General features: G+C 38.4%; 1 protein-coding gene across 1 annotated transcript in view; it reads right to left on the reverse strand.

Moving 5' to 3' along the window:
* GALNT13 (polypeptide N-acetylgalactosaminyltransferase 13) overlaps positions 1-15,310 on the reverse strand; it is a 223,947-nt gene that overhangs the window by 168,693 nt on the left and 39,944 nt on the right. Inside the window, exon 6 of the mRNA XM_007466908.1 lies at positions 449-629. Within this exon, the coding sequence (XP_007466970.1) occupies positions 449-629 (181 nt within the window). The remainder of the gene's footprint in view (positions 1-448; positions 630-15,310) is intronic.

Genomic DNA, 15,310 nt, shown 5'->3' on the forward strand with positions numbered 1-15,310 from the left:
ATATTTAAGAAAATAAGGCAGTAGAAAACATCTCTTTATAAACATTAAAAAAATTCCTTACCAACTCAGTCAGCCTTATGTGTGTAACATAGAAATAAAGACTTACTTCCCTTAAAAATTTTTTTCTTAAATTGAGCTGGTACATGTCAGTTAAATTTGGATGGCCTTATATATTGATTGCTTCATTTTTTTTTTAGCATAATACTTGTGCCCAGAAAGAAACAAAGAAAAAAGAATATTTAGGTATTTGAGATAAGTATAGTCTTTCTCATTTTAGGTCAAAATTGACTTCATAGGACAACTTCTCAAACACAATTTTCTACAATATTATGGTGATAAACAATATCTTATTTAAACTAGTAGAAGAGGAGCAATAATGCAACACATACTCAGCATGTTTAAAATTGTATTTTCCCCTGCAGAGGAAGAAAATGTCAGAATTGCTTACCTGGGGATATGATATAAAAGAAATCTTTAAATTCATCCATCCAAACTTCTGCCAGTCTCCTGTTGTTCTTGTTGATGACATGACCAGTGCCACCAGGGAAAGTGTATGGAGTTGCCTTCCGAAAAACGTGACCCACGTGGGAGCAAGTCACAATCTCCAGTGAGCCTCCACATTGCCAAATCTGGAAAAAAAGAGCAACTGTTATATAGCAATCATTGCAGATAATGCAGTAATATTGCCTGAGAAGCAACTGAGGCTAACTCAGTTAAGACCAAATCTTCAGATCTTACATGGTTCAAACAACGTCGGATAAACACAAAATTTAGAATGGGTATACTTGGGTTTGGCAAAGGATTCTAATTTGGAAGAGTTTGATGTATTTAAATATTGTAGTATTGGAATTGTGGAAGATGTAATTATTTTTATGTGCCTTTATTAGACTACCTAATTTTCAGTTTCTAATAGTTAACCTAATTTCTATTTAATAGATATTGGGTATCCAAAATTTTCTATAAATAAATGAATTTGTACATGTTGGATGCCATGGTCAATAACTAAATCTGATTTGGAGAAAATCAACCTGCTATACCCCATCCACCTGGAACTTCAAGTAACCATTCATTTTCACCTCTCCATATCTCCTGTATCTTAGGCTTTTGAATACGCTATTATTCTTATTAAAGCATGCTAAGTATCCTTTACATCTATTCAACTTCTATGCATCCTTTAAAGCCCACTTCCAAGATCATTTCTTCTAGGCAGCTCTGTGGGGAGATTTAGTATTGTGTGACTTTTGTACTTTAAACACAGTTGTATTAAGAACATATTACAATGTATTGGGTTGGCCAAAATGTTCACTTGGGTTCTTCTGTAACACTGTACGGAAAAACTCGAATGAACTTTTTGGCCAACTCAATATTTTAAATTGTTTACTTCACTATTGCTCCCTTAAAATTATGAACCCTTGAAAGACAAATGCTATATATTTCTTGGCATCCTAGATTTACTGTTCAGTTCAGGATAGGTATTAAGTATCCATAAAACATTTATTTCTATAAAATTATATTATATAGCCATAGGTTACAATAATAGCATGTATGTGTATGTGTGTGTTATATATGTATATTATACATATAAATATATAAAATATATAAATATATATATACATATACTACATTTATTTATCCCAGTAAATGAAAGTCATAATTATTGCCATCTGTAATTGGAAGGACTTGGCTTTATACCATAAATAACATTATTCTTATTTTAAGAAGAGCTGTTGGGCTTCCCTGGTGGTACAGTGGTTGAGAGTCTGCCTGTCGATGCAGGGGACACGGGTTCATGCCCCGGTCCGGGAAGATCCCACATGCTGTGGAGCGGCCGGTCCCATGAGCCATGGCTGCTGAGCCTGTGCGTCCAGAGCCTGTGCTCCGCAATGGGAGAGGCCACAACAGTGAGAGGCCCGCGTACAGAAAAAAAAAAAAAAAAAAAAGAAGAGCTGTTTATTTTGGAAGAAAAGGTTTTCTCCTATTGATCCCTCAAGTAATATTCATCTGAGAAGAAGGCTGCTATTGGTCTTGGGTAGCAGTAAGAGACATCTTTTCTAGAAGATGAAAGATGATAAATAAGTAATACTCATCAACAATGTTTGTGCATTACATGTACAATCTATTCTATCTCATTTTCTAATTGTTTAAACAGTGTGATGCTAATAGAAAAGATCTTCCAACCCAACACTGAAATCATGGACAATATAAAAGAGGAATGGAATTCACCATTTCCCTAGAAAGACGGGCAGCTCATTCTTAAATAATCAAATTACTTAATTGATTGGTAACTTTCTCATCTTTCTAGCATAAAGTCTATAAACTGTCTTGTAATTACACAACTCTTTACATTCCTCCTTTCTATTAAAATGGAGGAAGTTGATCCTTCTCCTACCAAAGACAAATCAATACTTGTATGTCAGTCTAGAGCATATTACTTAAGTCTGTCTTAATGACTTCATTGATTTGGTCCTCCCCTTGAGTTTCTCCTGAAACACCAATCATTTCCCTCATAACTGGATTATGCCCATCTTTGCATAATACCTCCCAAACCTCCTATCTTTCAAACAGATTTAAAAGAGATAAACAAATTTTTAAAATTACAAAACACAACAAAAAGTCCATTCCTTGATCTATAGTCCCAACCAACATATCTCTTTTTTCTGTTTCCCCTCACTATAATTAATATAAATTTTTTACCGATATATGTTATATCCCTTCCTCAATTTTCATCTGTTTTTCTACTCATTGTGAAATGCTGTTTATTTCCGCAGTCCCACAATATTACCATGATGAAAACCACAAAGTTTTCCTTTGATGAATATCTAGCAGACTCCTTTCTTGGATCCTCTTGCTTTCCACCCTACTACTTCACTATTTATACATTTTCACTCTAAATTTTTATTTAAATGTTGGCATTATTCCTTCTTTATTCATTCTCCAGGTGGTCTTATTTGTTCTTATTATTTTATGCATGATCTGAATACACAAAACCCCCGCAGTAACATCTCAGCCCAGACTTTTCCTCTGGGATGCAGACTTGTGTATCCAAACACCTACTTGATACCTCCTCTTGCAAGACTCAGAGGCATCCAAATAAATGTGTCTGAAGTGCAATTGTTCATTTATCTCCACCTTGTCAGCCAGATCTTATTTTCTTTCAGTTTATTTTTGTTTTGTTTTGTTTCGCTTTTGTTTTGTTTTGTTTTGTTTTGCGGTACGCGGGCCTCTCACTGCTGTGGCCTCTGCCGTTGCAGAGCACAGGCTCCGGATGCGCAGGCTCAGCGGCCATGGCTCATGGGCCTAGCCGCTCCGCGGCATGTGGGATCTTCCCGGACCGGGGCACGAACCCGTGTCCCCTGCATCGGCAGGTGGACTCTCAACCACTGCACCACCAGGGAAGCCCTCAGTTTTTTTTTTTTTAAACCATCAATAAATGGAGCCACTATTCACCCAGGCAGTCAATCCAAAAACAAAACAAAGCAAAAATGACAACAGAACTCCCTTCTCCCCCGCCAAAAACCCCTAGAAGTCATCGCCAATTTCTTCTTTTCTTTCATCACTTATATTCCATCCATTAACAAATCCTGGTGGTGCTATATATAAAACAATTCTCAGTATATCCATCTCGCTCTGTCTCTACTGCCACCATCCTTGTCCTAATCATCAACATCTCTTGTCTGTCAGTTGTAATAGGCTCTTAATTGTTTTCTCCTTTCACTGTTGCTCTTCTATAATTTGTTTTCTGCTGAGAAATCAGAGTGGTCTTTAAAATTCTTAATCATGTCATTTTACTTCCCTGCTTCAAATCCTTCAATGGTTTTTCACTGCACTGTGAATATAAATAAAATCCTTTATCAGGGCCTCTAAGAACTACATGACTCTCCCCTTCTGTCAATAAACTATGGTGATATTGGCCCGCTGCCATTTCCTAGAATAAGAAATCACATATTTTTTTCACACACCAAAGCCTCAACACGTGCTTTCCTTATACCTGGAAAACAATTCTGTCAGCCCTTCACTGGACTGCCTCTTTCCCATAATTCTCATCTCAGCTAACATATCACCTCATCAGATTTTCCCTAATTGCCATATTTAAAGTGCCCCACCCAAGTTATTTTCTCTAATAGCACCCTATTTGTTTTCTTCATTGCTTATCACAATCTGTAATTTATTTCTCTGTTTGGCTATGCACATATTCCCCCAACTAGAATGTAGACTCTAGAAGGGCAGTGGAGAGGTTTACTCATGGTTGCACCCCCAGAGCCCAGCTCAGTGCTTGTTACATGGTAGGTGTCACTGTATGTTGGTTGAATGGAAGAATGGAAACTCAAATTTAACTACCAAGACTAACATTAAAAAAGCAACCCTGGGGCTTCCCTGGTGGCGCAGTGGTTGAGAGTCCGCCTGCCAATGCAGGGGACGCGGGTTCGTGCCCCGGTCCAGGAAGATCCCACATGCCACGGAGCGGCTGGGCCCGTGAGCCATGGCCGCTGAGCCTGTGCGTCCGGAGCCTGTGCTCCGCAACGGGAGAGGGCACAACGGTGAGAGGCCCGCATACCGCAAAAAAAAAAAAAAAAAAAAAAAGCAACCATGGCAGAATGATGAGATTTAAACAGACATATTTTTGGAGGGATTTTAAATTACATTTTTTAAGGAAATATTTTTAGTACAAAACTAGGCAGAGTAGTCTAGTAAAACGATATGCAACTGCTGTTCCACATGTCTTGGGAACTGAGGAAGGTCTTTGGAGGTCACAACACAACAAATAAACATCAGAAATGGTTGATGGTTTATGGCAAACAAGGTTGCTAAATAACACATTCTTAATTTTTAATGTGTTTTCAAAGTAACCATTTAGTCCAACTGATACTATCTCTTAAAAACATGATTTAGTAAAGTACTCAGGTGTTTGTACAGCTACCACACCATTCAGCAAGGTGCCCTGAATTCAGAAGAAATAGCATATGGTATGTTATACTTGAGGGGGAATTGAATAATTTTCCTTATTGTGAGGAGCACAGTGTTAGTGGTAGAGCTTTCCCTTCTCCTCTATGGATTAGGTATGACTAAAGAGTTCCTTTCTTCCTTCACCCAAGTCATATAAGGGAACTAAATGAATGGAGAGACTGGCATTTCACTCCTGGCTGGACACTTGCTGAGCAGCAAAATCAGCAGATTACCCTGGTGCTCCCATTGGAACATAGCAGAATATGGTGAGTGAGTCTATGGGAAAGCCTCAAGTGTGGGGAAAAACATGATGCTAGTAAAGTGGGGACCACCTGTAGTCTAGAGAATCCTGAAGGTGGGTTGGGGTTTATTGAATAGCTTGTTCCAGCAAAATTGATAAGTCCAGTGATGCAGCGACCCTGGGAGGGAGTGTTCTTTGAAGACAACTGGACAAGACTTCAGTGGTTTCAAAACTCTATAGAACATGGAATACAGACTAGAAAAAAAGTGATCTGTGGGACTAGCAATATGGCAGATCAGCAAGGAGATGTACCACTGGAAAAGGCAGCTGGGGACCTCACAGGGTGAGAGATAGAGAGTAAGATTTCCCTCTTCAAAAGGGCCTTGTATAACAGACGCGGTAAAAGGTGAAGTTCAGAACACTTTTAAGAAAACAGTGAAACCATGTACAGAAGCCTATCATATAGATTGAGGCCACTAGTAGCAAGTGAAACCACACTGAGCCAACAACAGTCAGACATCATAAAATATATCAGATAACACCTGCTGTGTCTCTAGCCCTCTTATTTGACCCCATACACTGTAGAAGTGGCAACCCAGAGAACCCTGACCTTCCCCATTCCAAGAGCTTCTATCAGCTTTGTCCTGGGGAGAGAAGAGAATGTGAACAAAATCAAAGCCTTTAAGCTGAACGTTACTAGTATTTTTAATAACTGAAAGTGACCAGAAAGCTATAGAATCTGTGCTAAATGATGTCAGATTGGAAAGGAATATTCTTCGGAACATGAAGCAATGATTGGAGAAGTAAAACCATTTTAAGTGTGTATGCTTACTAAATTCAGACTATGCAATAAGCCCTACTGCAAACGAACCAGTGATTTACAGCTGTCCTCAGGGTTCCCAATTTGCATTTTTGCAAATACGGATTAGCACTGTGGTTGTGTGAGTGCACTTTATTTCTACTCTTCCACTTCTTGGTCCTACCCTGGTTTTGTACGCTTATGGCTTCTATGGCCCAAGCTTGCACACAGAAAAGAAAAAAAAAAAAATCTAGTTTGAACTCCTTTAAAAGTAGAGTTCCAGTGGTCTCACTCCTTATACGATTTTTGGTTATCCTCTAAGCAATGAGATCTTTGTGTGTACATGTAAAGGCATAATTCAGTAACGACTGTTGATTTACAAGACAGAAGGAAAACCTGCCCCTGATGTTGATTCTCACAGATACAGGCAGATTTTTTAGTATATTTAGGAGAGATAACAGAGGTAGAGGTAACTGTTCTATAACTCAGTGGATACTGGCCTGTGTTTTGCTTGTGGATCATACTCTACCGACTCCTGGAATAAAATGCGTACTTTTCCCATTGCCATCTGTGCTCATAGAATGTGTGAATAAATACTCATATTGCATTTCCAAAGTAAAGCAACTCCCCCAAATTTACACTAAAATAAAAAGATCAAGGTAGAAAAGCATAATGTTATGCATTAGTTAGGCTGATATCTGGTCATGCTAATACCCAGTTAATATGAAAACAAAATATTTAATTGATCAAATATTGACCAGACAGTTGCCATGTACTTAGTAGACATTTGGGTAATGTGAAATAATTAAAAAATAAACAGTTCCCAGAAAACTATATGATTAAATATTAAAGTGGAGAGAATTCAAATTGAGTGGAGTCCCTAATGACTACCATGATAATTTCCCTTAGTGTATCTTTAATAAATATTTTGGAAGGATGGATGAAAGGAAAGAAAGAAGAAAAAAATGAAGAAAGAGTATAACACAGTCATAAAGAATTTGGGCTTGGAAATAAGCAAACAGAATTTTCTAGGGGCTCTCTCACTTACTATCTATGTACACTGGTGAAAATTATTTACATCTCCAAGACCTTGATGTTCCCATTGGAAAACAAGGATAATAATAACTGCTTCCTAAGACCATAATGAGATTGTGTGTATCAAGCACCATGCCTGATACCTCATATGGGAGGAAATAAAATGTTATTTGTATATTAGTTCCTGCTGTTCAGGAAAACCAACATATGCAGATTATTAGCTGATTCTTGCTTCTTAAAAAATATTTAGCTACATTTTGGTGAGTTTTGCATCATTTTGAAATTGCAATATCAATGTCTGGGGACTTAGGTGGGGAGTTTCAAAGAATTGCCAATTAGTTCCCAATTAGAATACTACATTTTGTTCTCTGAAATTAATTTACAATGTTTAAACACACAATATAAACTGAATAAAACATGACGTCTCGTCCACATAAACATGTGATGTCCGAATTACTTTGTATCATTGAGCATATCTGATTGTTATTTTCTAGGCTTCCAAAAAGATTAATATTTGTATATTACTTCTCTCAAATAAATTTGACCATGTGTAACATACAAACTGTTCTTTTATCCACAGAGGATTGAAGCTAGCTGGTTACTTGTCTTGGTTCCCAGATATTTTTATGAGAGTCTTTTGATGATGGAGAAGGTTATTAATCAAAATGCAAAATGCCCATTGCTCATTTGATTATGTACTTGATTTTCTTCCCCTAGAAAGAAGACAATTAACTAACATACATTATCCTTTTCATGTTTTTTGGTACCTACATCAGTGATATTTTTTTTTTAACATCTTTATTGGAGTATAATTGCTTTACAGTGTTGTATTAGTTGCTGCTGTGTAACAAAGTGAATCAGCTATACCTATACATATATCCCCATATCTCCTCCCTCTTGCGTCTCCCTCCCACCCTCCCTATCCCACCCCTCTAGGTGGACACAAAGCACCGAGCTGACCTCCCTGTGCTATGCGGCTGCTTCCCACTAGCTATCTATTTTACATTTGGTAGTGTATATATGTCCATGTCACTCTCTCACTTTGTCCCAACTTCCCCTTCCCCCTCCCCATGTCCTCAAGTCCATCCTCTACGTCTGCATCTTTATTCCCATCAGTGACATTTTACATAAGGTTCATAAACTTCACAAGCTCCAACTTTGCAATCTCAGTTCTGGTGCTACGATTGTTTCTAGCTGTCCAGATGTTATGCCAAACTCATGCAGCTGCTTGATTTTATACTAACCTTCACCCCCCACCCCTGGCCCACACACATACTGTCACTGGCACAAAGTCACTGCTTAATATGGCTTTAATAGCAACCACCACAACAATATATCACGGAGGGCACGAAGCACAATGGTTATGAGTGTGTAGGCTCTAGTTCCTGAGACCATATCCCAGCTCTGCCACTTACCAGCTGGGTGAACTCATCTTTCTGTGGTTCAGGTTTCAGGTAATAACATGACATGAAGAAGCCACCTCAGGGGGTTGTTGTGAGGAGTGAGGCAAAGCAGTGCACATAACAATACTTAGTCTTTATGTGAAAAAGAATTGGAATGAAGCAAATAGGGGAGATTTATTATGGGGTTATTGTAATCATCTAGGAAAGAGATGAGAATGACTGGGACCAGAGTGATGGCAAGGGAAATAGAAGGGAATTCAATAACTTGACATAATTTGGGGGATTAAAATTAAGAATTAGTGTACGTGCTTCCCCTTATCTATTTTGTCCTCTCTAATAAGCTCATTTCATATACATTTTCTTCCAGTAACCAGTTCTTAACTATGCTATCTTTCACTGATCTTAATTTTCACTGACTCATAGCATTTACTACTCTTCATCCATCCCACTCTACCCCATTTAGATCTCAGTTCTATATAGTATGCCATCTTGATAAATATTTGTGTGTGTGCATGTATATTTATGTGTGTGTATATTGACATAAATATATTATTTGTATATATTAGTTTATCTCCCTGACCACATTATTATCTCTTTGAGAAAAAATATCACACATTTCACTTTATGAAACTGAACCTCATCAGCACATGAAATTGAAAGTCACTTTATGAAACTGAATTTCATCATCACGTTTCACTTTACGCAACTGGTATAATTCACACATAGTGAAAAAAATCCCAACTTAAATATACTGTTACATAAGTGGGTGCAAAGTTTAAAAAATGCTTGAAATATTGGTGCTCAGCACATATTAACTGATTGATCTCTTAATATTGATATAGAGAAATCTGGAAAATTACAGAGTGTACACAAAATGTATCTATTATAAAGTGGAATTGGGAACAAAAGCTATTATTTTCTTAGTTCTGGCAAAGCGAAAAATGAAATAAGTTACTATGACTCAGTTTTCAACCTATCTCACTCTACATTCATTGTTTGTTTCAAATAATCCCCATCAGCACTTCAAGTCTCCACTTTGTTTATACATATTCAAGTAGACTGATGACAAATCCTTTAATTCTTACAGTTGAAACAAAGTCTAAAAGAGCCTTCAGTGAGACCCTGAAGGCGCTGTGATCTTTGATAAGTTGGCAGAAACACAGGAGGTATGGAAGTCATGATAAGGGGCTCAGTAGGCATTTTCTATTCATTCTGGACAAGAAACTTCCCAGTTATTCTTCATAGTCAACTTGATATGGGGAATGTCTTCTTTAATTGGCTGGTTTGTCTCTTAACCTAGTTTTCACTTCATAGTGTAATTGAGGTCATTTATGCAATCTGGAAGAGGTCTCTAGAGCTCAACTCATATCCTGATATCACCATAACATCTGAAGATGAAGACTCTTGTACATCAAGCTGCTGTGGTCTTTAAGTGCTCACCTGAGTTACCAGAGAACACAGATTCAACATGTCTGAGGAAGCTATCCAGTACTTGATAATTTAATTTTTTAAATAGAATTATTATTTGTATGAAAAAGAGAAGCAAGCATCTGATTTGAAATTGGAAAGCTGGATTCTGGACTTGAAATAAACACAAATTGATTGTAGGATTTGGAACAAGTCACTTAAGCTTGACAGTCCTCAGAAAATTCACATGTAAAAGAAGACTAAGTTTTCTTCTGAGTTTCTAGGATTCAGGTTAATCTCTTTGTATAGAGTAAATACCACTTTCAGAGATCAGATTTTTAGATGGGAATGATAAAACTCTCCAAAATTTGAATCCACATTTTCCTCCTTAGATGAGCTTACTTTACTTTAGCTGTATTAGAAGTACATGGTAAAGATACCATTCTCTGAACAAGAGAAAGTCTGAGTTTGCAAAACTTATTATGAGGCAATCAATGTGTCTTCTCCTTTCAAGTTTGGGAATTCTATTTTAGAAAGGTCACAAATGTTATGAAAACAAGGAAAACTACAAAAGCACTTTTGTTCTCCATGAGTTTTTCAAGAAATAGCCATATATTAGAGTAATTTGTTTGAAGATTTTGTTTTCACCTTGGCATTAAATGTTGAAAATTCTGAGTTGAATCTATACCATTTCATATATCCCATTAATTTGGTTCTAAAAATATCCAGTTATCAACTGCTTTCCCTTATAAAGTACTTTGCCTCTTAGAACTGAACCTCCTGAAAGCCCCAAATTCAAAATGAACCCTCTTATATCTACTCATTTGATAAAGGACTTAACAAATTAATCCTGAAATGAGTTTAAGGGCAGTCTCCCAAGCCAGTTCATCTTTTTCCTTTGCCAAAGACTTAGCAAGTGATTCTTGGGGGTTGAGGTATAGGGGATGAGGTACAAGGAAGGGAGAGAAGCAACATAGAGCAGAAGCATGAAAAGGTGTGCTCATACTGGGTGTGACGAAGTGGAGGAATTGTTCTGAAAAGGAACTGAGGCAGTCTGCGTACGAACCAGTGTGCATCACAAGTATAGTGAGGTAGTTGTGGTCACAGATGGAGCCCTTTTAACCTCGTCTCCCACTCCTCTCAAACACAAACACCCATTCTCAGCAGTTAAAATGAATAGTGGAAATACCTTTAATGTACACAGGCCAACATTTTAATATATAAATTCCACTATTACTTTTTGCCTCTCAACAACTTTCTTAGCCTTGGAGCATTCTGACCTTCAGAATTACCACACATTATGGTCACTGTGTTTCCTGGAATCAGGAGAATTGTTACCTGTCATTATTCCACATCTTATTAGGACGGCTGGTATTGCAGAATTTCCCAGTTCCCCTTTAGATCAACAGAGCAACACATAGTCCTGACTGTGTTATGGCAAATCTCCCTTCTGCTACTTAAATGACATGTGAAAATGAAGACCATCGAGTAGCCTACCGGATATTGAAACTCCGATGTAAGATAAGGTGGCTCTGCTTAAGAAAATTAGGGCCTAGTTTTTTATATTTACAATAAAGTATTGCTTTTTTATTAGCATAGATGGTCACAGGAAGATAATTCATGAAAAAAGAACACAATATGCAATACAGTGACACTTTTTCATCTTTCAATAATCAATAATATTAAAGTTTGATAATACTGGAGGATTTGGAATATTGCCAGTGCTTTTAAGGGGACTAGTGACTAAGAAAAATCTAGAATGATTGAAATTTGTGCGCTCCTCATTGTATAATTAAGCCTACAAATATATTTAAATGGTGAAAAACTGTATGTAGATGAGATTTTTGAGAACTAAATGGAAAGGGTCTGTGATTATTAAATGAGATTTGGGTCAGATATTTTGCATTTTACACTGGTGTCCTCTTGTGTCTGACGATCTGACTGCCTGTCAGGTATCAGTAACACCTGCCGCTTGCAGCCACAGAGCAGCGCATGACAGCTGTGTGATGCTGCCCTAGAATTCATGCCAGAACAGTCCCCTCTGAATACCAGTAGACCACCTGGGTATCCAGCTACAGTGTGTGACAACATCTCCTGCTCTTTATGAATGCCAGAGATACTTAAAAAGAACTTGGATGGGGTAGGAAAAGAAAACCTGGTACCTCCAAAACCGTTATCCTTCAGTTACTCAATTTCTCCATCTTTAAACCATCCACCTCCCCTGATTGCAGCTATAATAACATTTTAGTTTAAATGAAACTTCCTGTATAACTTGCAAAGCCGTCAAGTGCTTTTCAAATGGAAGGCCTGTGATAAATTTGAGGAGAGGGAATGACCTCTCTCCTCTCGAGCATTTTCCCTCAGAACTTGGCTGGCATCTACCGAGCAAATATTTACTAGCCATTGACTTTGTGTCAAGCACCATGCTGGGCTCTGGGGCTTAGAGCAAGGATAATAAAACACGGCTCTCTGTCTTCAAGTAGCTCACAGGCCAGTCTTAGGTGTTGTGAGTGTTAGGACTGAGCATATTAATGTCTAGTCATCAGTTTGCACTTGACAGTTGAAGAGCAGTCTCTCATGCCTACAAGAAAAGGACTGTCTTAAGAGTACTCACTCCAACCATAATCCCTTCATGGACAGAATTTTCTTTTCCTGGTTTTTAATTAGCTGGAGACATTTTGTTTTTTTATCAAGGACCTGAGACATTTTCATACAAAGCTATTCGTTTTGCTTCAGATAAAGAATTTCCGTTGGCAACACCTATAAAACTCTAATGCCGGGGCTTCCCTGGTGGCGCAGTGGTTGAGAGTCCGCCTGCCGATGCAGGGGACACGGGTTCGTGCCCCGGTCCGGGAAGATACCTACATGCCGCGGAGCGGCTGGGCCCGTGAGCCATGGACGCTGAGCCTGTGCGTCCGGAGCCTGTGCTCCGCAAAGGGAGAGGCCACAACAGTGAGAGGCCCGCATACCGCAAAAAAAAAAACAAAAAAAAACCTCTAATGCCATCTATGGAACACTATGATTCCCTTCCAAAAATCATTTTACAGGTATCTTTTTTTTGCTGTAAAATGTTTAGTGAGATAAACGTGAAACACATAAAAATATCCATATTGATATCACCTCAAGCGCTCATTACAAATACCCACAAAACCCACTATGAAGGGAAGTTATACTCTACTTTGACAGTTTTTAATTTTTTAAAAACAAATTGGGGGCTTCCCAGGTGGCGCAGTGGTTGGGAGTCTGCCTGCCGATGCAGGGTACACGGGTTCGTGCCCCGGTCCGGGAAGAGCCCACATGCCGCGGAGCGGCTGGGCCCATGAGCCATGGCCGCTGAGCCTGCGCGTCCGGAGCCTGTGCTCCACAACGGGAGAGGCCACAACACTGAGAGGCCCACGTACCGCAAAAAAAAAAAAAAAACAAAAAAAAAACAAATTGGTAGTAGTCAATGTAGGTTACATTACACTTTAGAAGAAGAGTAAAGGAGGAACCATGAAATAGCAACACGTAGAATGTTACTTTGCTCACTTATCAGTCATAAACCAGGAGAAGGCAGTGCACGGTTTATTCCTCCAGATATGATGCTTAAAGCACAGGGAAGATAATTTCCTCTTCTCTGTTTCATTAAAATTGCAAGATGTCATTCTTAGGACATTTCAAGGTTGTTTCATAGAGAACACCATTGCTCATTCAGGTGCTTGCTGAAGAAGCTGCCTTTAATCCAAAACTGTCTCCTCTCATCAAGCTCCCAATATCAATCCCATCCTCTCTGTAGATAATCTTCTGCTGTCCACTTTTCTTGAGCTCAGAAACAGCTGAGCCAACTTTCTATTGAAATATCTCATATAGCCTTAGCTTCTTTTCTCCATTTTAAGAAAAAGAGTCAACTCTCCAAAGTTAAATATCCTGCCTTTAGGACCTTAAACGCAAATAGAGAAATTCTAGAGTAGGAGCAGAAGGTGTGGTTTTGATGCTTAGCCCTTACAACTTCCAGCCACATGACTTAGTTTCTTTGCAACTCAAAACCTTTAATTATAGAATAAGACAATAACAACAACTCATCCACAGTGCTCTGGTAAGAACGTAGTGAAATAGTGAGCATAAAACTGTGTGGTAAACTAAAAAGAATTACACAGGTGTACTTTATTATATCTAGAATATTCTTCCAACATCTGTAGATATTTATCTCATCAGTTGTTCCTTTCTCTTTCTTTTTCAGTACATTTTAGATTTTTAAATCCTTTCTATCAGCTTACATTTACTTTATCTCCTATGATAAAAGAATAGCAAACATAAAATAATTACCTTGATCATATTTACCCTTTAAGTTACCGTGCATTTTCTTTCCTGTTTGCTGAGAAACTTCTTAAAAAGTTTGGCTTTTCTCTATGTTATCTTTACAATTCAATTTTCTTAACATCTTATATTCTAGTATCTCGATTCTATCATCTGAAACTACACATGAAACTTTTTATGAGCTTTCATTATTCTTTCTCACTTCTCTACAGCATTTGACACTGTTGACAATCACCATAACATTCTAAGTTCTTCTGATGTATATATTTGTTCTTCCCTGACAGCTTTGTCCTAGCGTTTGCTTTCTCTTTTTTTCTCCCACCCCTAAATGCAGGTGCTACCTAAGGACATACCTTGTTATTCCGCCCTCTGTATTTTCTTTCTTGGCAAACATCCATTCCCATATGCTCATTAAACTATCAACTCTGTAAAGCTAACTCTCAAATCTGTCACCTTCCTTATACTTTGCTTCCACTCTGGAACACATTTCCAACTTCCTCAGGTACACCTTTAACTTTCCATGACCTTAAAGAGTCAAGTTTCCATTCTGTCCCCCCAAACTGAAAAGAAAGCTTGTAGTTCCTGGGGTCTTCTCTTGCAGGGCCAAGGAAATGATCAAGGAGCACTAGGTCTTTCATTAGGTCTAATTACCATTCATCATTACAGGGTTAGTGTGGGACATTTTACCCTTAAACAATTTATTTATAGATTCCTATCTTAATTCAGGAATTCCAGAGGTTAAGATGACTTCTCAAACCCAAATAAAAATACAGAATATAGAGTTGGTTGACCAATTAAAATACAGAATTTAAAAACATAAATAAAACAACAAGGTCCTACTGTATAGCACAAAGAACTATATTCAATATCCTATGATAAACCATAATGGTGGGCTTCCCTGGTGGCGCAGTGGTTGGGAGTCTGCCTGCCAATGCAGGGGACGCGGGTTCGCGCCCTGGTCTGGGAAGATCCCACATGCCGCGGAGCAACTGGGCCCGTGAGCCACAATTACTGAGCCTGCGCGTCTGGAGCCTGTGCTCCGCAACAAGAGAGGCCGCTATAGTGAAAGGCCCGCGCACCGCAATGAAGAGTGGCCCCCCTTGCCACAACTAGAGAAAGCCCTCGCACAGAAACGAAGACCCAACACAGCCATAAATAAATAAATAAATAAATAATATCACCCCT

The sequence above is a fragment of the Lipotes vexillifer genome, unplaced genomic scaffold (assembly GCF_000442215.2).
Source record: "Lipotes vexillifer unplaced genomic scaffold, Lipotes_vexillifer_v1.1 scaffold1440, whole genome shotgun sequence".
Lineage (NCBI taxonomy): Eukaryota > Metazoa > Chordata > Mammalia > Artiodactyla > Lipotidae > Lipotes > Lipotes vexillifer.